This window comes from Fusarium mangiferae (genome assembly GCF_900044065.1).
Source record: "Fusarium mangiferae strain MRC7560 genome assembly, contig: FMAN_scaffold004, whole genome shotgun sequence".
Taxonomy (NCBI): domain Eukaryota; kingdom Fungi; phylum Ascomycota; class Sordariomycetes; order Hypocreales; family Nectriaceae; genus Fusarium; species Fusarium mangiferae.
The window spans coordinates 983,004-1,008,873 of record NW_024573924.1 but is presented as its reverse complement, the minus strand read 5'-3'; the positions used below and the strand labels follow the sequence as shown (position 1 = coordinate 1,008,873).

Sequence of the window (25,870 nt, the reverse complement as noted above, 5' to 3'; positions counted from 1 at the left end):
GAGCCTTCTTAAACACCTTTTCCAACCATGACCATCTCATCGTCAATGTCTACAGCAAGCAATTGCTTTACCATCGTCGACCATACACCTCACTCTCTTCCTTTCTAGGCCGCCCTGGCCGTCTCTGCGACGAAGCCGCAGTTCTACGTTCGTTGCCATTGAAGCTCTCGTTGCCGACAGCGGAGGGATCAGCGCCAATAACAACTGGGTTCTCCGAAGATCCTGGCTTGAAGAGGTTGATGATCTCATTGATGCCGAGCTTGAGAGCCTCCTTACGCATGCCACCCTCGATGGCCTGCTCGGCCAGCTCGCGCTTCTTCTCCTGCAGCTCAAGGATACGCTCCTCGACAGTCTGAGCGACTGTGAGCTTGTAGATGATCACATCGACTGTCTGGGTCAGACGATGGACACGATCAATGGCCTGTTCTTCGACAAACTAGCAAAGAAGTTAGCATCGTTATATGGAAAGGGGATTAAGAATAGGAGAACATACTGGGTTCCAGAAGGGCTCGAGGATGACAACTCGGGTCGCTGCCGTGAGGTTGAGTCCTAAACTACCGCACTTCAAACTACACAGCAGGATGCGGGTCTGAGGATCGCCCCTTAACTTTCGTAGGCTTTCTTCGCGCTGATCGTTCTTCATGCTGCCATCATAACGGACAAAGCGGAACCGTTCCTTGCGGAAGAAGGGCTCAACAAGATCAAGCATAGAAGTGAACTGGGAGAAGACGATGAACTTGTGCTCCTTGACTTCGCCCTGAAGAATCTTGATGAGCTCTCGAATCTTGGAAGAAGCGAGAACTTGAGGCGACTTGGGATCGCGGGACGGATGGAAAATACTATCGTCTTCTTCAGACGAGACATCTGATTCATCAGAGTCAGAATCAGAGCCAGAGTCAGATCCCGAATCCGAGGCTGATAATCCAGAAACAGCTGTCGTATCAGCAGCCGTAGTATCGGCGGTCGTAGTATCAGCATCTGTGCCTGCATTTGTGGTGTCAGCTGCGTGAGACGGCCCATCGTACAGCGTCTGGGCAGCCATGCGCTTTGTGATATCTGTCAATGACGCCAAGGAGTCATCAGAGTCAGAAGCCACGCCCCCTTTACTCTCGTCGTTCTCAATGAAGCTGCTCAAGTTGCTCTTGTCTTCAACCTTACTCTCTTCATCTTCTGAGTCATCGGAGCCAATCCAGTCGCCTCCGCCCTCGGCATTCTCATCTTCTTCGCCACCAGCCTCTCCCAGATGTAGGGAGCCCCGCTGATCCTCGGGCACAAGCCATGAGCCTTCCGCCTCTTCTTCCTCATCATCGCTGTCAACGATGGCGTTGCGATTCCGAGGCTGGCGAGCTGTCTTCTTTGGGGACTCTGCGTCCTCGTCATCACTGTCAACTACCGTGTTTCGGTGGTGAGGTCGCCCCGAGGTCTTCTTAGGGGACTCGTCGTCGTCATCTTCATCATCATCAACTTCAACAATTTGCCTGTCAATGACTTTTTCGTCAACAGTTTCCTCCTTCTTGTCTTTCTTCCTGCTCTTATCCTTGGGCTTCTTGGACTTCTTGGGTCGCTCTGACCGCTCTGGCCTTTCGTGGTTGTTGAAATATGCTAGGTCATCGTAGCAGTCAGAGCAGATGTCTTTGCCTGACTTATCGTGACTCAAGCCTCGCCCACAAATATTACAGTCCCTAGAAACGATGCCCATACCAGCGAACATGTCAGCCATGGCATCAATGTCCGTATCCTGGGTCTTCTGGGTAGCGTCTGTAGACATTGCGTCTTTGTCCTTCTCCAGCTTGCCCTCAACCAGTTTGGGATGATTGCAGGCCTGACGTAGGCGGAGCAGCAGAGTCAAAGCGTTGGCGTAGTTGACTTTGCCTTGCATCATCTGCTCGATACTTCGGTCTGCCCGAGCAGCTAATCGATCGTAGAACTTGCGCTCTGCAGGTGACAATGCAGTCGATATAGTAACAACCTTTCGTTCTGTGACCTTGAAGCCTGTTGAGGACCCCTCACCCTCGGCGGAAGGCTTACCACCAGGGTTAAGTGCTCCAGCTTCCTTGAGAATTTCTTTGGTTCTTCGCTTCATGAAGCATCGGAGAAGACTGTGTAGTCTGCGGATGGCGATGTGACCGCGGCCATTCTTCAGGGGTAGATCAATATGCTCCTTCCACTCCTTGAGATCGTCGTAAGGTCGAATGCGGAGAAATTTGACAAGGGACTGGAGTTCATCGAGGTTGTTCTGCATAGGTGTACCAGACAAGCACCATCGGTATTCAGAGTTGAGGGCGTAGCAAGCCTTGGTAGCCTTTGCATTGCGATTTTTGACTGTATGGGCTTCGTCGAGAACGACTCGCCACCAGTGCAAGCCAAAGCATCCCGCTTTCAACCCATTCTCGGCATCTGAGGAATTGCCATGTTCAGAGACCAGGATTTGATAAGTTGTGATGACAACATCATATAGAGCGAGCTCCTTAAATCGCTTGGTACGGTTCGGTCCATGATGTACGCAGACTTTGAGGCCATGGGTCTTTTCCACTTTATCATTAATTTCGTGTTCCCATTGTCGAATCAAAGCAAGTGGCGCCACCACCAGAGTTGTCTTTTCGATCTTCTCAAAGTGCTTCTTCCATCCAGGTGCGTCCTTGGATGGTTTTTGGTTGGTGAGGATAAGTGAAATGGTCTGAAGAGTCTTTCCAAGACCCATGTCGTCGGCGAGAATGCCTCCCTTGGGGACTTTTCCTCGCTTCACAGGGCCAAGTTCTCGTCCTCGCATCCACTCAACTCCTTCGACCTGGTGAGGCAGTAGCTTGACCTTGAGGCCATCCACTGTGCCGTCTTTGGCATCCTTTGGATCTTCTGATGTCTTTGGGCGATCAGCTTGGCTTTGTTCTCCACCCTCCTCTTCGCCCTCCTCCATGCCACCCTCAAGCAAAGCCTTCAAGTCAGCACTCGCCTTGGCAGGGTCTGTGTAGAAAGTCTCCTCGCCGTAATGTCTTGCTGGCGCATATGAGGATGCAACTGGTGGTGCAGAGGGTGCACCCGAGCTGAACATGGGCATTGGTGGTGGTCTTCGATCCTGGTATACAGGGCCTCGGGGGCCTGTGATTCTAGCACCGTTGTTGCTGTTGCTGCTTCGACTATCGAGGTGGTGTTCCGGTCGTGTCTTCTGCCGTATGAAAGGGTCTGCTCTCTGCTTACGAGAGGACATCATCTTGGTAGGATGACCGAATGTGGGCGTGTTGGTTGCGTCGGCGGGATTAAAGGGGTCGCCCATGTCTCCCCGAACCTTGCCTTTGAGCGAACTCATACCACGGACAAGGGCAGTGATATCATCGTCGGGAGACAACTCGCGGGATGTGTTTTCTCCATTCGGGTTGATGGAGTTTAGAGGCACCTTGGGAGGCGCCCGTTCGTTGACCATAGTGCCGAGGTCTCGAAGAGCAGTAGAATCGCTGAGACGTGTCTTGGAATGCGTACGGCTCGGGCCAAGTTTGGAGAAGTCAGGTTGTTGTTTTGATGAGAGGGTCGTTTGTGGTTTAAATGCAAAACGACCACCGGGCTTTGGTTTACTGATATGTTTGTTGGGCGACCAGTTTGAAAGGTCGTCAGGGTACTTCATTCAAACGCCGGGCGGTGAGTGTCGTCGTGAGGGTATGTGCAGCTTGGTGACGCCGTTGAGTACAAGGGACTTTGCATGAGTGTATCGTTTCGGTATCGTCCAAAAAATGACATAATGAATTGCCCGGGCAACGGATTGAGGGTGTCATAATAATGAGCCTTGAACAGTCCGGGCTCTGGTGAAAGGTATGTCTGATATTTATGTCACTAGTTCACAACCCCTCTATACGTGGCCCGCGTAAAGCACTGTGAAGCAGGTAGCCCCGCGGTACGGAGTACTACAGGTCCCCCTTCTCCTTCCACTGTCATTGGACCCTAGGTGCTGATAAATGATCTTGTGCATTTTATGCAAATCACACCTAAAGCTTCCATTTGAAGCTATCAGCAGCATCCACCAATAATGAGCCGTCCTTAACGTTTTACAGCCTGAAACCTCCTTCTCATAAATTTGAGTGCGTAACACAGTCATGATCTTTATTACGTGCTCTTCACAGTGTGCCTTTGATTTATCAACATGAAAGCATCATCTAACCATTTACTCATGTCTTTTTCCACCCGAGACTTAATGTCACTCATTGCCTTTTGAGATTTGTGAAGGAGAGGCACTGAAGGTGTATGTAATAAAACAAACCATTGACACCAAACAGCCCTGGTGATGATAGTTGCGCTTCCATCAAGACCAATATGCGCACTTCTGATCCATTTTCACTCCCGGATAGCATTGAAGTCATCGACAATCACGTCATGTAGAACGGAATCAGGCTGTCATCGTTCGTGAGATTGGGGTGAAAGATGCAGAACTCTTCAGACTTGAAAACTCGTTCACTCTTACAAGAACTCATAATACAGATATCCTGTCCATCAATTCCCGCCCAGAGTACGGATCAATTTGGAACCTTGAAAATGATAACGCTCAGCAATAATTAAGGGTGGTTTTCCATTCCACAAGTCCCACCGTTGTATACAGCCCGACCTCTTTGCTTACTATGCCAGTGGGACAGGAGCAGGGGCCTCGGTGCCAGAGGCCTGCTTGCCACCGACGGGAGGGAGGAACATAGGGAGGTAAGTAACAGCAAGAGCCATAACTGCGTCCCGTTAGCACGGATTCTCGATTCTCGAACGATATTGGGGCCGCCTTACTGGACATGCCAACGGAGAAGTACCCAGGAGTGGTGGAGTTCTTCTTCGAGTCCTCGCTCTCGCCGAGCCAGCTCTGGATAGAGAAGACAACTGACGCCCTATATCGAGTTTCGTTAGCAACCCGGCCATCTCGCTTCGATTCGTGTCGCATCGCATCGCATCGCGCCACTTCTCCGCATTCTCAAGGCTCATTTAGCAAACGTACCATCCAACCATTTTGTTGCGCGTAAACATAGCAGCCATAGGTAGGGTAGTAGACATCGTTGAGGAGAGATCGGTCGAGTCACCTGAGCGCTTGGGCTCTTGGTAAGGGACGACTGTCACGCAGTTAGCTTCATGTCGCAATCGTGAAGATTGAATTGTGCTTCGTGCGCGAGGCCATTGACTGATACGTGGATTTATAGGGCAATCGTACTCAGGTCAACTCTTCTGGGGTCCTTGGTAGGCGACATATTTGCTGCTGTGAATGAGGAGGAATGACGGTTGTTCAATGGTTGTCGCAATTACCTCTGAGCTCGCGCGACCTGTCGTCTCGGGGGCGGCTTGAGTTGTGGCGCTTCCTTGAGTGGGGTAGCGTGGCGTAGAAATGACCTACCTAAATAGGAAATGGCTTCATATGCCTACGATCGAGGATTCAGTTATTAACAGTGCCTAGAACATGAATCTTCACGTTATAGAAGCTCTTCAACGGTGGCGTTACCCAGAGGCAAAAATTAGAACTGATAAAGTCAAACATCTCTTTCGTGTATATATACATAACGGGTATCCTCTCAGGTCATCCAGCGTACTAGACATGTATCATGACAACCAAACCAAAGACAAAGGCTTAACCTTGTACCCATTTCACAAACACAGCATACTCCCACGACATAAACGCCGAATCAGACGCTCGCTACAACGCGAGCTTTTCCTACTCCACCCTAATGATAACCTTCCACTGCAATGCGCCAGCTTCACGAATAGCACAAGCCAGACATCCTCGCTTCCGTCGACTGATGATGGCGTTCCAGCCCTTTTGAGCGCAAAGAGCACGAACCAGTATTTCCATGTCGGAGCCAAACTGTCGTTTTCTGGACTCGAAATGCATCTGTTCTGCAGCAGGAAAACTACCTCTTCGCTGAACAATATTATACTTTGAGGTAAGTCTCTCAATCGTGGGAGATTGAGGAACCTCGGACAAGTTGGTGATACAGTCAATAACAAGCACTCGTTCGCTGCCCATACGTGAAGGCGAGCGACGGTGAGTCTGAGGAACAGCCAGAAGCTCCGAGAGGGGAGCATGCTGCCGCTTTAGAAGCTCCGAAATATGAATAACAGTGTAATTATAGTATTTGTGCAAGGGATGACCTGACTAGAGTTAGCTGTGCGACATTGACCGGAAACCACTTGACTTGCCTGTTCTGTGAGCGGGTCGAGAACCTTGCCGAAACGTATCTGACCCAGACACATCGATCTGCTGGATTGTCGGACTTGATGGCGACTTAACAAATCGGACACGATGAGAAGGCGAGCAGGGGTGCGCCGTGACAAAGTTAATGTCATAGGATAGGGAGAATGAGAAGTTCTCGGCCGTAAATCCGTCAATCGACACCGCAAAGTTGACATTGGCTGGGAATGATAACAACTCGGGTTCCTTGTTGCTCACACTCGCACCGGGTGTCAGCTTGGTGAAGGGCGTAGACTGAATTGAGTTGGCCGGAGAAAGAAGCTCAAGCGACCGTAAAGTAACGCTGATCAACGGTGGCGGCGTAGAGTAGTTGTTCTCGTGGGGAATGATAAAGTCGGCAGGGAAAACGGAGTATTCATCGGCATCTCCGAGGATGGACGATTCTCGTTCAACTCGTTTCTTTGCCCAAAGTCTCGCTTTCTTGCCCAGATGGGCCTTGTCCTCTTCTGTCTATTAGCTTAATGCTCCTCTCACAATATATAACAACTTACCAGCCACTTCTTCTACTTCAATGTTTACCCAACCTTCATCTATGCCCAGGGGTAGAATGTCGCTGGAAACCCATCCCATGCACTCGGCTGATCCCTGACCTGCTGCAATAACTCGCCCTACGATGCATGACGTGCTCCAAAAGCTCTTGCCAGAATACACAAACCCTCCACACAAATTAGCGAACGAGCCCAAACGCTCCATGGCTTTACTGTCGTTCTCGAGAAGTGTGGCCATCAGGAAGTGGCACATGCCATCTCCAGGGAGTACCAGACCATAGATATAAGATTTCGAAAGCCATCCGGAGGGGTGAAGCGCCGCTGCAAGCTTTCGTCGCTGTGGTCGAGTCTTATCCTTCTGACTACCAGGACGGTCCCAAGCACCAAAGTAGAGTCCCCGCTTAGATCCATTCGACTCAGAAGACTTTGATGATCTCTCTGAGGCTATCGCAGGAGCAGGCTTAGGCACGGAGTTAATAATCGATTGACGAGCGTTCTTCGCGATTAGTCCCTCGTATGTGTCGATGTTGGGCCAGAGTAGCTTCTTCGCGAAATGAGTAAGCCCATCCACTTGCTGTTGTGGGTTGCGACCTTTAATAGTATAGGTATGGCTTGCTGTCGTCTTGTCTTCATGATGCTGACGGACGATAAATTTACTGAAGAGGGCGCCTAGCCAGCCAGTCGCAGGCGGAGGAGGAGCTGTTCCCTTTGTCTCGGAAGCGTCGCTTGGTGGATCCTCTTTGATTTTCTCAATCTCGATATTGTCGAGCCAGCTCCTAGCAAGATGAAGCGACCACTTGACCATGGGAGTGGCGGCTCGTTCGAAGTGAACAACATCTACAGGTCGGAAAGCTTCGACTCCATATTCTTCACCCTCGGTGATGGCATCTAAGCGGATGAGGAGTTCGGTCGCAACAAGAATCTGCATGAGAAGCCAATACTTCTCCTCGGCCCGTTCGCTGGCACTGCTAGCGTCGTGGATGGAAGAAGTATCCTCAAGTTCATCGTTGTCTTCACCTCCCCAAAGAATCTGACCCAATCTGATCCTCCATTCGACATGGGTGAAGTCAAACCAAACGTTGGCGGTGCCAAGACACTTGATCAAGGCATTGATCTGGTTGGTCAAGCTATAGTGGTCGCGCTTATCGACAACGGAATTGCATGGCCGCATAAAAGTGTGAAAGAGATCCTGATAAGTCTGGACGGAAGTTTTCTTTCGAAGATCATTGACCCGGTATAGCTCGGCGTTTCGCTTGAGACGATCCAGCAGCTCTGTCTCAGGAAGACGACGCAGGTAGCCCAGAGAGGAAAGCATGCGCTCACGTGCCTCAACAATGGCATGGGCCTTTTTGCCAACACTGTCGAAACCGAACTGCTCTTCTTCGAGGGCATCGCCAACGGCGAGTTCAAGGGCGGCTGAGAAGCCCATGGTACCCTTCTCTAGACCTTGCATGCTCAGCATGTTGGGACGTTCCCGACAGCGGATGAAGAAATGGGCCTTGCGAGAGTCAACGGCCTGTGCCCGGGCAGCGGCATCCTGATTGAGATCTCGAGTTAGATGAGGCCATGCTGTAAGGCCACTCCAAGCTCTATCTTCAATTTGGACATGATCAGTGAGGTCGCGAATCTCCAATGCCTCATCAAAGGGGAATGCGACGCTGGGATTGGGGGCGCCAGAACAGTGCCCCTCGCTACGGGCAAAGTACTGGGGGGCGCCAGAGAAGAGCTTCTCGATCTCTGAGTCGGTAAGAGTAGACATGATTCTATTCAGCTTCAAGACGGGCTTGGACGTAGGAGAAGTGGCATTTTCCTTGTCGGACAAGGCACCCGAGTTCGGCAGAGGAGGAGGAGGAGGAAGAGGCTTGTTCTGATCCGGTGGTGAACGCGGGGAAGTGAGAGCCCGTGGTGGTGAGTGTGACGGCGACTGTGACGATGAAGGCGTCTTAGTACCTTGAGATCTGCCTGTAGAAGCTCGAGGTGGGGCTTTACGACGGAAGCCTCGGTCGGGAGGAGCGGCGCGTGGCGGAGGAGAATGCGGGGAGGAAGAGAAGGCTTTGGTTGGACTTGTAACAGTTGATGTTGTCTGTTTGCAGTGAAGAAGGGAGCAATTAGTTCTGAGACAGAAGTGCAGTACAGTAGAGAGGGGAGGGAAGCAATTGGGGGTACAGACAGGGTCACAAGAAACTAAAATACAGGTAGTGCTTAAAGGGAAAAAAGTCGCCGAGTCAATTGACATGAATGACCGGACATTGGGCCATCATGACATCTCTAAGCCGGATAATACCATCGGTCAAAGGCGCCCCCGAACTGAGCCCATTGAGGGGCCAATTCAGGGCCCCGAACGGCAATCGCATGACCTGAGAGAAGATCGTCCTAGCACACGACAGTGGTTGGCTGGGCTGGGCTGGGCTGGGCAGTGGTCTGATCTTCCATTGTCTCTGAGAATGCGCACTGATCAGGGAATGGAATGGATGACTTGCAGTTATGATGGAGATGGTGGGTGGGTGTCTCATCAGGAATAATTCCAGTAAATAACTTAACAAAATCTTGACTTACATCTCCGTTGCCCTTCTCCTTGTCTCGTCCAGTCCGATCTTTTACACGGTTCTTCGCTCGTGTAAGCAAACCATGGAGTAGATAGTCTGGCCTTGTAAAACGACCCCCGGTTGATGCAGATGCGCCAATGGCACCAGAACCGTCAATGGGATCATTCTCATCGTTTTCGTTTTGGGCATCTCCATCAGCGATTGGAGATTTGGTCGGTATTATGCTGGTGGTGGCTGTAGATGTGGCGCCGCTCTGGCTCTGGGGTAACAGTAGTCCCCTGGACTTTTGCCGTTCATGTCGCTTTTGCGACGGCGCATTCTTATTCTCATCAGTCAATTTTGGCCCTGATTTGTCGGCGGTGTCGCTGAAACTGCTCGTGGCGGTTGGCCGTGGAGACGGCCTTGGTTTGCTCAATGGCATACTGCGATCTTGTTGCGATGGATCGCAGGTCTTCCATGTGAGAGCCGCGTTAGTATCAGCGCAACGCCGGCATCTGCCGCCGAATGTTCAGATTGATATTGTTGATCGTGGGCAGGTCGACTTGGATACAAGCACCGTGGCCCACTCCGGATAAAGGAGACAGGCTGTTGTTTTACAGCCTCTTGTTTGATTGACTGGTGCGTTTCCCTAACTACTGCCTCCGTCAGTCAGTTAGGTGCTCCTTTTTCTGCGTTGCGTTGTGTGGGTTGTTGGACTGCGGTATGAACTGGCGCCAGAACATCCAGCTTTCAACAACTCCTCAGGCATTTGTATTGGAATACGAAAGGGGACTCGAGGTTCAAAAAGATGACTCGACGGAGAACAGAATGGAGCCATTGCTGCCATTGCTGCCATTGCACCCGTATTGCTATACAATTATAGGTCTTTGTTGGCTGATCCACGTACGTACGTATGAATATGCTAAGCACACAATGCTTTCCCTTTCCAGGAGTTCAACGGCTGTCTCAGGTCATTGGTGCACAATCCCGTGCAGCAGATATAATCCCCTCTCTCCCGAGTCTCTCTTTGTGTCCGCTTCTTTTCTTGTTCGTGCAACATGCAGCTGTCTCCACGCGTGGATATCCAGGAGACCTTGGAAGCGTGGGCCTTGAACCAACCTGGACGATCGTGGATTGCTCTTTGTATGTACCAAGCCTGGGTAATATGGGTAAAACGGAAGATCTGCGATTCGAATCGATGTGAGTAGACACAGGTCCGAATCCAATATGGAAGCCGGCATAACACCCAGGACCCGGTCTATATACATACTGTATGGTACAGTACTGCACGCTCCAGTCTTATAGAGCAGCGGAGTGCGGAATACCCAATGGTTAGAACAGAAGTTTCAAAGGCCCCCGGCATACGTGGGCAAGCATTGATCCTTGCAATAGAAGGTGGACGCAATCTATCAATCATGCCAGAGTTTGTCTGCCGTACGAATGTTGGCAAACATCAAATTAGACTCACTAGTGTGTGTTACATGGGAAACATGCTAAGAACGTTATACTCAGCCCTTGTGGTGTACGTCAAGACCCGACTATAGGGTTCATTATGTAACAAGATAGGTACCTAAGGTAGGCACATGAACTGCTACGGTCGATGTTATCGTAGAATGGCAGCACTGTACTGTACGTAACCAGGGTTCATTTCCTGTCATCCGGAGGGAGGCCATTTAGCCTCAAGCTCGAGAATCCTGATGCTGGAAGTTGCGGGAGTTTGTGGGCCTCTCTGGCGGAAGCCAATGTGTAAAAGTGGAGGGAGTAAGACGACGTGTTTCGAAACCGCCGTTGCGAGAAGCGAACCAGGGAGAATTCGCCGCTTCGGCAAGGACCTGGCATCGTAAAGTGAAAGTGAAAGTCACAAGACAAGACAAGGTGTAAATAAGCCTTCCAAGGTGAACAGACGGTCAAGTTGGAAATCCCTCGTTAGTTTCGGAATGTTATCTTGCCGAAAATAGTACAAATCATATCGGAACCTTAGATCGATATCGCGCTCGGTCAGCAACATTAGTTCTGATGATCCGAGACTTGGGACTTCTTGGGATCAGACATATGTATGATCGATACTTGACGTGTTTGCCTTTGACCATGTATCAGCCCTGCAGTCCTTGCAACCTTCTCCCAAGTCAGAGTATGTAACCCTGATTGTTGAGCGTTTTCGTTATCCGCATACATCCCGGATACTGGTCAAGGATAAGGACGTGCGCACGTATTTTGTGCGTGCGTTCCGTCTTTCCTGCGCTGCCCCGTATGAACCCTTGCTCGGTCCTGACCAAGCAGAAGAAGCTCACATTCGCAACTTTGTCCGTTACAAGTTTGGACCGGAAATGCTGCTCAATTGTGTTGGTAGCCGATATCTATGTGTGATCCTCAATTGCCATGACCCCCATGAGGCCTTTCCGTGCTCTTTTCCAACGGCTCCTAGCGTTTCCACCCCGGCCACCACCATTTTCGTCGCCAATGGGGCCCTTGTGAAACAAGGGGCGCGATCCAGCTGTAATCGTTCGGCCCATTAAACCTTCGAAACACGCGGCTACCTACAGCGGCGGATTTATTTGCCTTTCCCATCCCAATTGTTTATGCCGGACATTGGCGGACCCCGTGATAGTCCCGTAGTGACGGGAAGCACAGTAAAAGGAAATCGGGTAACGGGATAGCCGCGAGGGCGCAGACTCCAGCCCTTTTGACCCATGTTGATATGCCTCTCTTGTTCTTTCTTCCCTTCGAGACATGGCAGAGATGCATGCGCAGACTCCAGCCCATGTGTTTCAATCGTAATTTCGTTCAAGATGTCTTGCCTTACTCAAGACCATCCCGAATGCAACACACCAGTAATAATCCCCTGCATCTTGTCGATTCCACAGCCCGTCACATTCCCAGTTGATCAGTCGATGAAACAGAACATCTTTCTCGAATCAAGGCAAATCGCTCCCCTAGCCCTTCACCGGAAGTCGGTAAGTGGGAGATCTGGGACGCCCAGACATTGGTAAGACTTAGATAAGCGTGTTTCGTAGCTCAAGCCGGAGGTGTGTCATGCACAACCACAAGTAAATACTTGGGATCGGGTACAATGACCAATTCTTGCTTCCTTGTTCGTAAGCGGAGAAGCTTCAGCTCATCCTACTGATTGTTAGCTATGAGCCTGTGACGCCTGTGATGATCCTCACTTCACCATCCAGCTCCTGAACCAAGCTTCCGGAGCTATTCACATAGTTCCAGACGATCGCGGCGAATTGCTCGACTCCTTTCGTTTCGCTTTCCTCCAGTGCAGGACCTTCGTTGGAAAACGATGTTGCAGTAGATGTGGTTCGTGTCTTAGAGGTCTGAAGAGCATCGATTTGGCCGCTGGTTTTCAGGATAGCGCCGGTGGTTCGGTCAAGAATGATGCTGGCTTTAACACCAGGTTTCTTTGACAATCGGCCGAGCTTCTCCTCGAGGGCATCATGGCCATTAGCCTGTCCGTTTATTAGCTTCGCAAAGTATCTCAAGCCTCTGTTCTCAGCATACCAGTGAAGATTCAGCCATTCTTATAGTAGCTGAATATGGTGATGTTCGATACCGCTGGTTGTCGTGATGTATTGGTCTAGCGTGGTCGGAGCTGACGCCGCGGGGCACAATGGAGGTTCTGCCATCCGACACCGCCAAAATTTTAGAACCCCAACAGGGAAAGAGGGTAGATCTTATCAGTTGAAGATCAAAGAATCCAAACCTCAGTATTCCGTATAACAAAGATTATCTTAGGGATTAACCTGCCATTGTGCGGTATCCGAACTTTACTTGTTACTTTTATACATATGTTCTAGTGACCTCGACAAACCGACATCATGGGTTCCAGCAACAAGAAGAAGCGCGAGAAGCAAAAGGACTTCCAGGTATGATTTCAATCACTACGGCATTGTTGAAGTGTAACTCACCAACAAGATGTAGAAACCGAAGTTCAAGGTGGGCAAGGATAAGCCAAAAGCGTCCAATTTCACAGATACAAGTTTCAAGTCAAAGGGTGAGGAGATTTGTGTGTGTTTCCCTTCAATTTACTGATGGGCCATAGCTATTGTGATGGGGCATCAGTCACTCTCAACAGTCGCACCTGATGTCGTCCAACAATTCAAACACAATCTCTCACTAGCCTCTTCTTCAAAGTCAGACAAACAAAGACGAGAAGCATTGGCCTATCTTACTTCACAGCTTTCAGCAGAACCTCCTGTCAATCCAGTAGGAACACATGCGGTTCTCGCCAAATTGCTTCCACTCATCTCAGATAGCTCGACGCCAGTTCGAAGTCAACTACTCAAGCTTTTCAGAGAGCTACCTGCTGAAGAGGTCAGACACAGTGTGGAGCAAGCCATCATGTTTATCCGGGCGGGTATGACACACCTCTCGGCTGACATCAGCAATGACTCTCTTGGTGTAATGGAATGGATTTTGGATGTTGCAGAGAACGACTTGATCGTGTGTCCTGGCGGTTGGGTGAAGACCCTAAACAGTTTCTGTGCCATGTTGGGGTGGGCATTGACAACTTCAAAAGCCGGATGGTCTTCTGGCTCAAGGTCTGGTCTGCGGGCAAAAGATGCTTCGACATATGCCCGACAAATCGCCACGCTATCGCGGTTCCTGGAGGCTGGTCTTCGGCCTGAAGCTGAGATTCCCGAAGACGAGTCGGAGATATGGGACAACTTATATCGAATCCCACAAGATTCGAATGCATTCGAATATCTCAACCTTTATGGTACTCGACGAGACGAAGAGGGGGAAATGTATCCCAGTCGGGATGCAAGACAACGAGTATTTGAGCGAAGGTTTTTGGAGGCAGTGCTGAAGGGCACCGACCAAGCGAAAAAGGAGGGTGGTGCTACTGGTCGAGCGGCAGCTGGCCTCGACAAAGTTCTTCAAGACGGAATGGGCGAATATGAAAGTTCGACGGCAATGGATACCCAGGATCTCCTGAGCCTCTGGTGAAGGGTTCAAGCTAATTTCATAATAAAAGCTCACTGCTTTGTTACGTGTGTCTGAGCTCAACGTTGTTGTGAGTAACAACTTTTGTACAATCACAACAAGCAAGACTTGTCTACATTGAGCTATGTAACTTGCGATAGTAGGTTCCAAGATCCGGATTTCTTGTTTGTCCCGACTACATCTGGTCCAATCAAAGAATATCGAAACGGGTTTCTGCATGCTTTAGGTACCTTAGTAGCTTAGTAGGCAGATTGGGTAATATTTGGTGTTTGAGTGTTCAGACATAAACCCATCACGTTCCTCCAACTTTGAAGATGTAATAATCTTATGGAAACAAAATTATCAATGTCTGGTCCTGTAGCTCTGCGCTTTACCAGAGACCCGAAGCAAATAACATGCCAGCGCTTCCTTCATGCCGCAACGGTGCTGTCTGAACAGCAATGTATGACAAATACAGAACTCATTGTATGCATTTCATGGTAGATATGCAGAAGCAAAGTGACAAGAACAAGAACAACACGGACAGCCATTGAGTTCACTAGCAATATATCAGGTGAATGTAACAAGGTAACAATATTGTTCCTCAATTCGTCAAACGTCAATCTACAACTTTACACCAGAACGTTGTGAATTTGAACCAATTCCAAGCTGTTCAATAGTAAGAGTGAACACTCACAGAATAACACCCCCCTTTTCACTCACCAGAAACAGTCTCTAATACCAGGGGCTTGAGCCTCCAATCTTATTAGGTACAGTTTTCATTTGTTGCGTGCCTCAGATTGCAGGAAGCAAGGTAAGTTGGCAGTGGCAGCCGGCCGGCAAGCTGCTACCCTCTGACACGGGCACCTGCCTCGAACTGCAAACAAGGAGCAATTCGTCCCTGCACTTCCATGCCTTAATCCTGAGGAGCCCGTGATTCACAGCGCGCACAATCGGTGCAGGCAGAAGTACAAATAGCCACCCCTCAACTTCTCTTCTCTTCTCTTCTTTCTTCCTCATTCCTTCTTCACATCTGCATTTCGACTTCACTTTCAGTCTGCTCCTGAGAAGAGTCAGTTATTTCGTTTTCTTCTTCGACTATAACATCAAGAGAACTGCAAAGCGTTGTAGTCTCTATTGTTTTGTCAGGAAGTTGTTACCTGGTATGTTTCTCTTGTTTACCTCCTCATCTCCCGTCGTGTTTTGGGCTGTTTCTTCTCTTCTCCTCGCGCCTATTTTCCCTTTCACCTTTTCTTATCTGCTTCTTACGTTGCGCATAATTCCAAACTTGGCTGACCTTCCTTCTTCAAGCACGTTGTTAACTTTGGTTTCGACCTGCCTATCTAAATCAGCCCCTCTCGTTTTGAGACTTTCCAGCTCCCGAGTCAGTCATTCAATTTCTCATTCTCCATTCCCCAGGTTCCATTATCTCTGAACTATCTATCTAACTATATGCCCACAGAAACACCACCATGGCGGACACTTTTGATACCGCTGCCATGAGCGAATCGCTCCCTAGCGCCGGTCAGAAGGACCAATCCGCAACTCCCGGCACTCAAGGATACGACGCGTCCCAGGGGAAATGGACTGAGCCCCAGGCGATCGACTATTCCTCCATGACTTCTGGTGGCGGTGACCAGCAGTGGGGTTGTAACGCGCGTGCCTATGCCTGGCAGGATGAGTATGGTGATGTCGGTCCCAAGTACCCTGAGCTAGAGCTCGAATTGTTCGGAGATCCCACTACTCGCCACGACAGAGTTGGACTCGACTTCTCTCAGTAGGTTGATACATGCTGCTGGCTTACCTGTCATCTAACCTTGTTATAGAATCGAGAGCATTGAGGTTCAGCAGGAGGGTCCGACTAAAATCGATCCCATCGGCTCCTTCAAGGACGCTGGCGTCCATCCCGCCATGCTCGAGAATATCGAGCTTTGTGGCTATGAGAACCCGACGCCCATTCAAAAATTCACCATTCCTTCTATCCTAATGGGACACGATGTCATTGGCATCGCGCAAACAGGTATGTGTGTCCCTTGAGGTACTTACCGGCATCACTAATTTGCGTTTAGGATCCGGTAAAACTGCTGCGTACCTTATCCCCATTCTCAGCAAGCTCATGGGCAAGGCCAAGAAGCTTGCTGCTTTCCGTCCCAACCCACTGACGTTTCGCGAGGGCCTCGACGAGGTCACTGCTGAGCCACTTGTACTCATTGTGGTTCCCACTCGTGAACTGGCGGTTCAAATTTTCAATGAAGCTCGTAAGCTTTGTTATCGTACCATGCTCCGTCCGGGTGTCGTTTATGGGGGTGTTCCTGTAAAGGAGCAGACCTGTCTCCTGCAGAAAGGATGCGATGTCCTAATCGGAACACCTGGTCGTCTGGTGGACTTTATTCAACGCCCTAAAGTCTTGACCCTGCGACGCCTGCGTTATATGGTGATTGATGAAGCCGACGAACTCCTGAATGACGACTGGTCCGAGGAGCTTAACCCAATCTTGTCCGGTGGTGGTAAGCATAACCTTATGTATTCGCAGACGATCAGAAACTAATCATTCAACAGAACAGGATGAGGGCAACGTCAAGTTCAGCCTTTTCTCTGCCACGTTCCCCAAGGCCGCTCGTGACCTGGCCAAGAACTACCTCGCGGCTTCTCATGTCCGGTTCCGTGTTGGCCGCGCCGGAAGTACCACTTCCAACATCAAGCAAATTGTTCTGCAGGCCGAAGCCCCCCAGAAGAAGGAACTTTTGGTCAAGCTACTTGAGGAAATGCATGGTATTCGTACCATCATTTTCGTGAACAGTCGCCAGGCTGCAGATAACTTGGACGACTTCCTCTTCAACATGCATTTGCCGGTCACATCGATGCACAGTGATCGGACCCAGCAGGAGCGAGAGGCCGCGATGCGAGCTTTCCGCTCTGGGAATGCTCCAATCCTCATTGCTACCGGAGTGACTGCCCGTGGCATTGATGTGCAGAATGTCCTGCATGTCATCAACTACGACATGCCGTCTATCGACTATGGCGGCATCGAGGAGTACACTCATCGGATTGGTGAGATTAACATCTTCTATCTGGGATTCACTAACTAACATGACTAGGCCGAACTGGTCGCATCGGCCATCGAGGTGTGGCCACGTCTTTTCTTTCGGAGCGTGATGAGCCCATGGCCAGTGTTCTCACCCGAACACTCCTGGAGACTAATCAGGAGATTCCTGACTTCCTACAGCAGTACGTTCCAGAAGGTGAAGCTCGCAACAATTTGAAGTTTGAGGCAGATTCTGACTTCGACCCCAACGATTACGCTGGGGCTGGTGACGCTGGCGACGCCTGGGGAGGTGGTAGTGATGGCGGCAACACTGGTGGCGGGGATGCTTGGGGTGCGGACGACGGCAGTAAGGCTAATGCTGGGGATGCTTGGGGTGCTGATACCGCTGCTCCCGTTGAAGCTTGGTAAATTTGAGCATTCTTGAGCGGAAAACTGGTCAAGCTATGACCGAAGATGCTAACGACTTTATCGGACATCCGGTTTTGGGACAGGGTTAGCATAGCTTGCAGCTGCTGGAGGTGTGAAATGAAAGCATTGTTGACAGGATGTCGACGGATCTGATTGTTCTAGGAGATCTCCTAGGTAGATAGATGCACAGGATTTCGCTGAATGGCACCTCGTTGCTTTATCTATGCCTTTTCCTACGTTAAATGTGCTTTGTTTGGCCTTCACTGTAGGCAGTGGGAAACATAAGAATCTGTCAGGATCTCGCAAGTCGCCGAGTCACAAGCAAATAGACGTCAGAAATCAATAGCAAATGCTTTTCTATTGCAGAAATCGTAAAGCCTTGTTCATGCTCACGTACACACAATCTCGTGCTATATAAGAAATCCTTGGACAAAGAAAGATGAGGGCAGCCGGTTGATGGCCGCCATGTAATGACGCCGATCCCAGATGATAAAACAGTTGCTCGAATTTGTCATGACCAATCGCAAAAAAAACGCTTTCCCTTTTGTTCTTTTTCTCTCATTCTTCCTCTTCTTAGACAACGGGGCCAGCCTTGACAACGTCCTCGGTAGCCTCGCTCTCGTACTTGGTGAAGTTCTCGCGGAAGAGCTTGCCCAGCTTGACAACCTCGGTCTTGAAGCTGTCCTCGCCAGCAGTCCAGGCCTTGGAGGGGTTGAGGAGCTCTGAGGGGACGTTGGGGCAGGTCTTGGGAACCTGGAGGTTGAAGACCTCATAGTTCTCATACTCGACGTTGGCAAGATCGCCAGAGTGGATGGCATCGAGAATGGCACGAGTGTACTTGAGGGGGCATCGCTTGCCACCCTGAGCGAAACCGGCACCGACCCAACCGGTGTTGAGGAGCCAGGCGTTGGCCTTGTGAGTCTCAATCTTGTCGGCAAGCATCTTGGCGTACTTCATGGGGTGCAGAGCAAGGAAGGGCTGGGCGAAGCAGCTGGAGAAGGTAGCCTGGGGCTCGGTGACGCCGTCCTCAGTACCGGCCATCTTGGAGGTGTAACCGGAGATGAAGTGGAACATGGTCTGGTTGCGGTCGAGCTTGGAAATAGGGGGCAGAACACCGCGGGCGTCACATGTGAGGAGGATGATGTTGGAGGGGGAGTTGGGAGACAGGCATGGGATCTTGGCGTTGGAGATGTACTCGATGGGGTAGGCACATCGGGTGTTCTCAGTGAGGGTGGCATCGTCGTAGTCGACCTCACGGGTGAGAGGGTCGAAGACGACGTTCTCGAGGACGGAACCGTATCGGATAGCGCCAAAGATATCGGGCTCCTTCTCGGCGGACAGGCCAATGGTCTTAGCGTAGCAACCTCCCTCAATGTTGAAGACACCGTTGTCGGACCAGCAGTGCTCGTCGTCACCAATGAGAGCTCGGTTGGGGTCGGCGGAGAGAGTGGTCTTGCCAGTTCCAGAGAGACCGAAGAAGAGTGTGACATCGCCGTTCTTGCCCTCGTTGGCAGAGGAGTGGAGAGTGAGGACGTTGTGCTTGATAGGCATCTCGTAGAAGAGGACAGTGAAGACTCCCTTCTTCATTTCACCAGCGTACTCGGTACCGAGGATGACCATCTCCTTCTGCTCGAAGTTGATGGCAACGGAGGTACCAGAGGTCATACCCTCAGTGTATCTGTTGGCGGGGAACTTGCCGGCATTGTAGATGGTGTAGTCGGGGTGGAAGTCCTTGAGCTCCTCTCGTGAAGGTCGGATAAGCATGTTTCGCATGAAGAGAGCATGGTAGGCACGGGCGCAGATAACTCGAACTCGGATGCGGTACTTCTCGTCCCAGCCGGCGAAACCATCGATGACATAGATACGGCTTCGTGTGTTGAGGTAATCGACAGCACGTTCTCGGTTGATCTTCCAGACCTGCAGTGATAATATTGTCAGTCATTAATTCTGAAGCTGAAGCTGAAGCTGTGGAATGAGATCATGGATGGGAGGGAACATGACAAACGGCAGCCTTTCCAGAAACGGTAAAGGGCAGCCGCGTCGGGAAAAATCGTGGTCGGGGAGAAAAGAGGGGCTTGTCGCGGCCGAAGGCTTCGGTCTGAAGCCGTGAGCAATTGCCAGAGGGGAAGGTGAGCGTGTGAGGACTTTGCGGGGTCAAGGCCTAGCGATTGCCGATCCCATGACACCCTCAACTTTCTCTAGGCCCTCCCCGGAAAGACCAGGGGAAACGAGCGAACCGGGACCAATAACGCTAGGCCAATGAACCACTAGACAAATCCTCGGCCAAGCATCTACCAACCAGTGACCAGGCAATTGGGTAAGAGAATAAGCACCAGTGGACAAGCCATCAAAGCCATGACGCTCATGCTCCGGGTATCCTCGGGGGAAGGCCAATTGAAGTCGCTGGATGGAATGGAGATGCTCTTCCGGCGCGGGTCTCGACGTTTTGTTTCGGTTCGCTCGTCTTGGTTATGGGCGTAAAACTCGTGATGTAGGCAAATTTTCTCGTGTTGCCAGGGCTGGGAAACAAGAGTCAAGATGCCACGCCACAGCCAAGTAGTCCCATTCGTTCCGATCGTGTAGAGTGTATCAAGGAAATTGCCGATTTGAATCTTACCTCAGGAGTCATGGGCTTGTTGACAGGTCCCCACCTATTGTTCTCATGTTAGTTTGTCTGCTCATGACGATTCATGTGCGCAACAGACGGAACTCTGTTGCCGCTATCCAGGTTATCACTTACCAGATGTTGTCCTTGGAAGAAGCCTCCTCGACAATTCGCTTGTCAAGGGGAGATCGACCAGTCTTGGCACCAGAGTAGGCTGTCAGGGCACCGCTGGAGGTGATAGCGGTACCGGTCTCGTAGACAAGAGCATCCTCGTAGAGGGCAGCGACTGAAGGGTTGGGAATCTGAGAAATCACATGTTAGTGACAAGCTATGTCGCTGTTGACTGGAGAGCTTCTTACAATGGCGACACGGTCATAATCGATGTGAGCCTTGTCGTGGAGCTCCTGTTCCAGCTCGGTGTGCTCCTGGTGAGGACTGTAAAGCCCGTGTTAGTGAAACCGTCTGTGTGTTGTCGATCAAGTGTCATGAGGAACGTACGTAACACCGGTAGGGTGGAGGGAAGTCTTGTTAACGTTGTTGGGAAGCACTGCGATCAAGTCAGTAATGGTTTTTGAGACTCGTGCAACGGCAGCCGTTTTGTTTGGTGCTCCGTCATAGAGAGTGTCAGGGGAGTAGTCGTGTGAGGGTATCATGACAAGACAGCTCAACTGTCAAAGGAAGGGACAAAGATAAGACTTACTCTTGAATAAACCGGTTCCTGAAGCCTTGATCTGTGTGCTTGGACCTTTGAGAAGTTGATTTGAATAGAGAAAAGCACTTCTTTGGACGGGGTCATTCATGGCTTTTATAAAAGCTTCACGAGCAGCTCGAGATTTGGTAGTGTACGCCCTGGGGTGTGAGGTTCGCGGTGTGCTCCTCCACAAGATAGATAGCGTCCGCTTGCCGGGGTCAGACCCGAGGATGGATAGGGACGGGGACGGACGGGGAGTGAGGCTGTGACTGGCAGAGACAAGCGCGTAGTGGAGCCGGCGAGGCGTTGCAGGTGACGGGCACGATATTATACCGGAAGAGACCTCTTGGTCTTGGTACAAGGTGACGGGATAGGACACCTGGGCCTTGGCCTGGGCTTGAATTTGGGGCCGTACCCGAAGACACGATCTGGAAGCCAGCTCTAATAATGGGATATTGCGGGACGGAGGGGGTCACGAAACGTAACCCAACCCCGGTCCAAACCTCTTGGAACAGTGAGCAAAGCGTCAAGGTTTTGGCGGGGAAGACTAAAGACTAAGGCTCAAATTCAGGAAGATGCCGGAAGACGACAACCACGATAGCAGTGGTCAAGGTGTTCAACAATGGGGGAAATAACCAAAACAACTGGGTAACCAAAAAAAAAAAAAAATGGACGAAAGGATCCAATCCTTGGTTGGAGCTGCTGGCCTCGATGTGGATGTGGATGATGCCGTGCGGATAGCGCCTTTACTTCTAGACGTATCGAATTGACGTTGTTGTGACGGCAAGATACGGTACGGTACGGTAGGTTTACTGTGTTTTCCCAAGACGGTTGATCTCTTTTCCTTTTGGTGGTGGTGGTGGTGGTGGTGAAGATTGAATGGCAAGCAAGCAGCTGATAGTCACGTTGTTAATGGTAAACCTGGAAAGGATAAAGGGGACGAAACCGTGATGACAACCATGACGGTACACTACTGCTGTAATGTAAGGTAGGGAAGTATTTTCCCTCCAGATATTCTTATATACGGGCCTGTAGCCGTCTAATTGAGTATCCAGCTTACATACTGCAAATTCTCCAAATCTCACCTGTAGCCGCCTCATAATTTTGAAGGCTCGACAGCTCAATTCACAAAACTCTCCCAGGTCTTTTCCTCAGTATCCCAGTCATGAGGCTATCGTCTTGTTCGTGATGCATTTTAACCAAATGTGTCGTCATGATCGCCAGTCCCAGCCCAATAGCCCCAGACTAAAATACCACAGCGACATGAGCGAGGCCCGCGATATTCCGGGAAAAGAGACTCGGCTGCATTTCAATTACACATTGAATACTTTCTAGGCCCCGTTTTGCATGCATTCATATAAGTACGCACATGCTTGCAACACACAGTGCTCTTGACGCCGACGTTGGCAACTATAGCTGACTAGAGTGATATGCCTGTATTGTCGCAAATGCTTATACATGTTCTGTAGTCCGGGCCACCTACCGTATATAACCGCGCCCCAGCGAGCTCGTAACTCCTAGCAAGGAGGGTCGCAGTTATCATCATATCTCACTATCATCGGGACAGTACGGGGGATAGTTATCAATGAGCTCTTTGAGGGGTCAAGTTGACGAGGTACTCGGACATTGAATTCCTTTAGGTTTCGGAACTAGGAGTGAGGCCTGCAACCCTCGTTGGTCTTGATTGCGAGGGTGCGCCCAATTGGACAAGGGGGTTGGTCGTCTCTTGGTGCAATGCAATACAGAAGATGATATTTCCTTACTCGCTCATCTACCTGCTTGTAGTGGATGGCGATGGAAAGCCGTGCATGCTGCATTGAAGGCGAATGTTACACCTCATTGGCGACTAATCGTCAAGTACTTTATCTTGGCAATGGGAGGCAAGAAAAACTTAGGACATCTATTCTAAGTGACAAAAAGACTTTGATAGGCTGGGTATGCTTCTGCTGACCTTGGGCCAGCTAATTTTGGCAGCTTGGCTTGATGGCAGAAGTTTTCTTACTCCCCGGGCCTGGTAGAAAAATCCAAGACTGGAAAGGCGGGAAACCATTGGGTTGCGTGCTGTAACGCTTGCGCTCACCGGTGCTGTCTGTCTTCCATACAGGTCAGCAGACTATGGAATTTTGAGGAAAAGACCAAAAAAAGATCACGGGAAAACAAGCTCGCTAAGGCTGCTTCTGGGGATGGGAAGCGGTAAGGAGCAAAAGGGGGATAACTCAAGGTGAGCAAGCTAGGGCTGAGATCCAGATTGCGGAGAAGAAGAGGGAGGTACCTAGGCAGAAAAGAGCGACAACACCGAGCCTCACCTCAAACCCGTCGGTGTACGATGTCTGTGCTGTTGAAACTCGTTGGTCACCAGACAGGAATAAACAGGGAGATTGTGGATACGGCACGGAGAGAAAAGGATCAACTTTGACGCTACGGCTCCGCAGGCGAGAATGGAGAGCATCTGGCATGTATGTGAATTCAAGCTGCAGACCAGTGCAAGCTGCTGGCACTAACAAGTGCTTCCAACCTGGAGAGGTTTGATATTGGATAGATGGCAAGGTAAGATTAGTACCTTGGGTAACTAATACGTAGACTGAAATTGAGTTGTTAGATGAAAGTAAGCCTTATTTGCTGATGGTGTAAGTAATAATGAGTCGGGTTGTACTCTGTAAATGATACATTCAACATGCAGTTGCTCCTTCCTTCCAAGTTGCCCTGGGGTCGGGGCTACCCCGCGATTCACCAATGGCAGGTTTTATTGTTTGGGGTCAGGTATTTCCACCGCTGAAAAACCTGAGAGCTGTACCCTCCCCTTATCCCCCAGAACTTGGATGATCTCCTGCAGGCGCCATCGAGAACCGTCACTTACACCTAGCTCCCCTTCCAGCACTGAAGAATTAGAGTAAGGTAGGGAAGGAAGGTTTCTTTTGTCAACCTGCTGTTATAAGGTTAGTAGATAGGTAATTCATACCTCCCTACCAGTAACTTAGGGTAGTACTAACCTCAGAATACCTGCAGATGAGCCCAACGTACCTTTGTTTCTTCCACTTCACGTCTGTTCTCAGATTACGATCATTGTTTGCGTCTTCTCGATTTCTCAAAGTCTGACAATGGCTTGTGCCTGGCACTAGCACGACATTCAACTGGGACTCTATTTCCGTCACCTCGGAAGAATTGTTGGTGTTCAGCTCTGAACAACCTAATGTGGAGGCTTCTAGACTCTGGCACTCTCGCTTACCATTCCCTTGCGCCTTTCAACACCAGCGGGATGATACTTTTAGAACAGACTCTGCACATGACTCCAGTTACCCAGTCAAGATTGGTCGTGACTTGAAAAAATTTCGATCTATTGGACTAGAATCCCAGGACCTGGCTTAGTGACATATCTCACTGACCCTTCGACTCGATTGTAATCCTCTTTTGCTTCGCCCCGCAACTCATCTCATCCGTCAGTTGTCAGGCAAAATAACAGAAAGTCACGATAATGCAAAAAGCTTCCCGTGGGTAGCCTCTACCGGGATCTGGGTGACGTACAGACCAGAACCTGCATTCCCTGCCTTTCTCCACATGACTCGAATTTTGCGATCGGCGACTCTGATTGGCCTCATGCTCACCTTGAATGCACACGCCCCTTCGCAGATTCTCACCTTTTCAAACCGTCTCTCTGTAGATTCCGACATTATCCGACTGTCCGTTTCTGACCGTTTCTCCGCTCAGAGCCTCCATCCAAATTACGTTTTTGGGGCTGGGCAGCTGGGGTTTCAAGAACTACGTGGGGAAATGGGGTTGCGGGGACTCTCACAAGAGAAGCACATCACAGTTTAGGGATAATGTCACACCCGGTACGACTATTGCTCCCGTTGCGGGCGCCTGCCTACCATGTTTCGGCTAACTTCCTGACTATCGTGCTCCGTCACCCGGCTCCGTCTCCTCCGTATGCCTCTGGAACGCGATGTCAACCACTCTCGCTCACCTTGATCAAGCTTGCGATGCAGGCCCCTGTCTATGCATACATGCTCATCTTCATGTTATCTTTAAAGATAACAAACTGATATAGGACGTGGCGTCGATCATTGATGTGCGTCTGTCGCAGTAAAACTGACATCCCCTTCCGCCCGACCGTCAAATTCCCATGAATGATCAATGCAGTTCGCGACTACCTTGATCCTGGGCACTGCATATTGCTTCAGGTTTGATCATGATAATGCAATATCAGGAACCGCCGTACGGCCTGGCATTGATCAGTATTTCCAAGCTGATCCACCTAGAACCCAACGGTGTTCCGTACACCTCCGTCCTCTCGGCAACCTTCCGAAAGGACTTCCGTAACGAGACCGTTGTGTTGCCGGGGCTCACTCACCTTGGAATACACCAACACGACATGCAGTTTTCTACCATATCCTGACGCATCTATCACTCCCCCAACTCCCGATCCGCTGGGCCGCTGCCAGCCAGCCAGCGCCGTACCGGGATCCGCACCCGCAACCGCATCCGCAATATATCTGTTCCCTTCCTTACATGGATATGGATATGCATCATTCTTCCCCATACTCATCTCGGAATTCCATTCGGTCACCGCTTCTCAACTCTGGAACAATGATGTCGCGTCCTGTAACGCTTTCCTTGAACCGTCCCGACTTTTCCTCGTGCTCATAAACATCGCTAACAAACTTCCTTGCTCCGACCCCTCGATCATGATAGCCCATCAACCAAAACGCCATCAAGCCCATGCAAAATATCCTCCCTAGGGTTTCCGTCCCGTTGCCGTTCACTAATTGACCTCGGAGACCGTCCATCAAAGCCGAGATCCCTGCAATATCTTGCAGTAGGAGACTGGGGTTACGTATCGTGGACTTAAGGCCTAGATTGTCAATTATCGTGACTTCATGCAAGATTTCTAAGGTGTCAAAAGAGACGGCGAAATCTCTCCTCTTGCCGAGCCTGTGCTTGACATGATTCACCGGCTCTGAGTTTTTCTCTAATCA

The 25,870-nt window shown here is 50.3% G+C and overlaps 7 protein-coding genes across 7 annotated transcripts; 2 read left to right on the top strand and 5 right to left on the bottom strand.

The window, feature by feature from the left end:
• Positions 1-67: 67 nt before the first annotated feature.
• Positions 68-3,616, bottom strand: FMAN_08910 (uncharacterized protein; the record flags this gene model as incomplete). Its single annotated transcript, XM_041829691.1, has 2 exons — positions 68-436; positions 494-3,616. The coding sequence occupies 2 exons, from the start codon at positions 3,614-3,616 to the stop codon at positions 68-70; spliced, it is 3,492 nt and encodes a 1,163-aa protein (XP_041680429.1).
• A 983-nt stretch (positions 3,617-4,599) lies between these two features.
• Positions 4,600-5,207, bottom strand: FMAN_08909 (uncharacterized protein; the record flags this gene model as incomplete). Its single annotated transcript, XM_041829690.1, has 4 exons — positions 4,600-4,700; positions 4,756-4,853; positions 4,961-5,072; positions 5,171-5,207. 4 exons carry the CDS (start codon positions 5,205-5,207, stop codon positions 4,600-4,602), a joined length of 348 nt encoding a protein of 115 aa, XP_041680428.1.
• Positions 5,208-5,665: 458 nt separating this feature from the next.
• Positions 5,666-8,449, bottom strand: FMAN_08908 (uncharacterized protein; the record flags this gene model as incomplete). The annotated part of the gene is made up of 3 exons (XM_041829689.1): positions 5,666-6,102; positions 6,151-6,648; positions 6,694-8,449. 3 exons carry the CDS (start codon positions 8,447-8,449, stop codon positions 5,666-5,668), a joined length of 2,691 nt encoding a protein of 896 aa, XP_041680427.1.
• Positions 8,450-12,230: 3,781 nt separating this feature from the next.
• Positions 12,231-12,740, bottom strand: FMAN_08907 (uncharacterized protein; the record flags this gene model as incomplete). Its single annotated transcript, XM_041829688.1, has 3 exons — positions 12,231-12,335; positions 12,383-12,670; positions 12,723-12,740. 3 exons carry the CDS (start codon positions 12,738-12,740, stop codon positions 12,231-12,233), a joined length of 411 nt encoding a protein of 136 aa, XP_041680426.1.
• Positions 12,741-13,039: 299 nt separating this feature from the next.
• FMAN_08906 (uncharacterized protein) lies at positions 13,040-14,171 on the top strand (the record flags this gene model as incomplete). The annotated part of the gene is made up of 3 exons (XM_041829687.1): positions 13,040-13,087; positions 13,143-13,215; positions 13,264-14,171. The coding sequence occupies 3 exons, from the start codon at positions 13,040-13,042 to the stop codon at positions 14,169-14,171; spliced, it is 1,029 nt and encodes a 342-aa protein (XP_041680425.1).
• A 1,448-nt stretch (positions 14,172-15,619) lies between these two features.
• Positions 15,620-17,601, top strand: FMAN_08905 (uncharacterized protein; the record flags this gene model as incomplete). The annotated part of the gene is made up of 5 exons (XM_041829685.1): positions 15,620-15,924; positions 15,974-16,167; positions 16,217-16,654; positions 16,707-17,198; positions 17,246-17,601. 5 exons carry the CDS (start codon positions 15,620-15,622, stop codon positions 17,599-17,601), a joined length of 1,785 nt encoding a protein of 594 aa, XP_041680424.1.
• Positions 17,602-18,174: 573 nt separating this feature from the next.
• On the bottom strand, positions 18,175-21,006 carry FMAN_08904 (putative PCK1-phosphoenolpyruvate carboxykinase; the record flags this gene model as incomplete). The annotated part of the gene is made up of 6 exons (XM_041829684.1): positions 18,175-19,518; positions 20,219-20,252; positions 20,342-20,508; positions 20,566-20,641; positions 20,705-20,753; positions 20,907-21,006. The coding sequence occupies 6 exons, from the start codon at positions 21,004-21,006 to the stop codon at positions 18,175-18,177; spliced, it is 1,770 nt and encodes a 589-aa protein (XP_041680423.1).
• Positions 21,007-25,870: the final 4,864 nt, after the last annotated feature.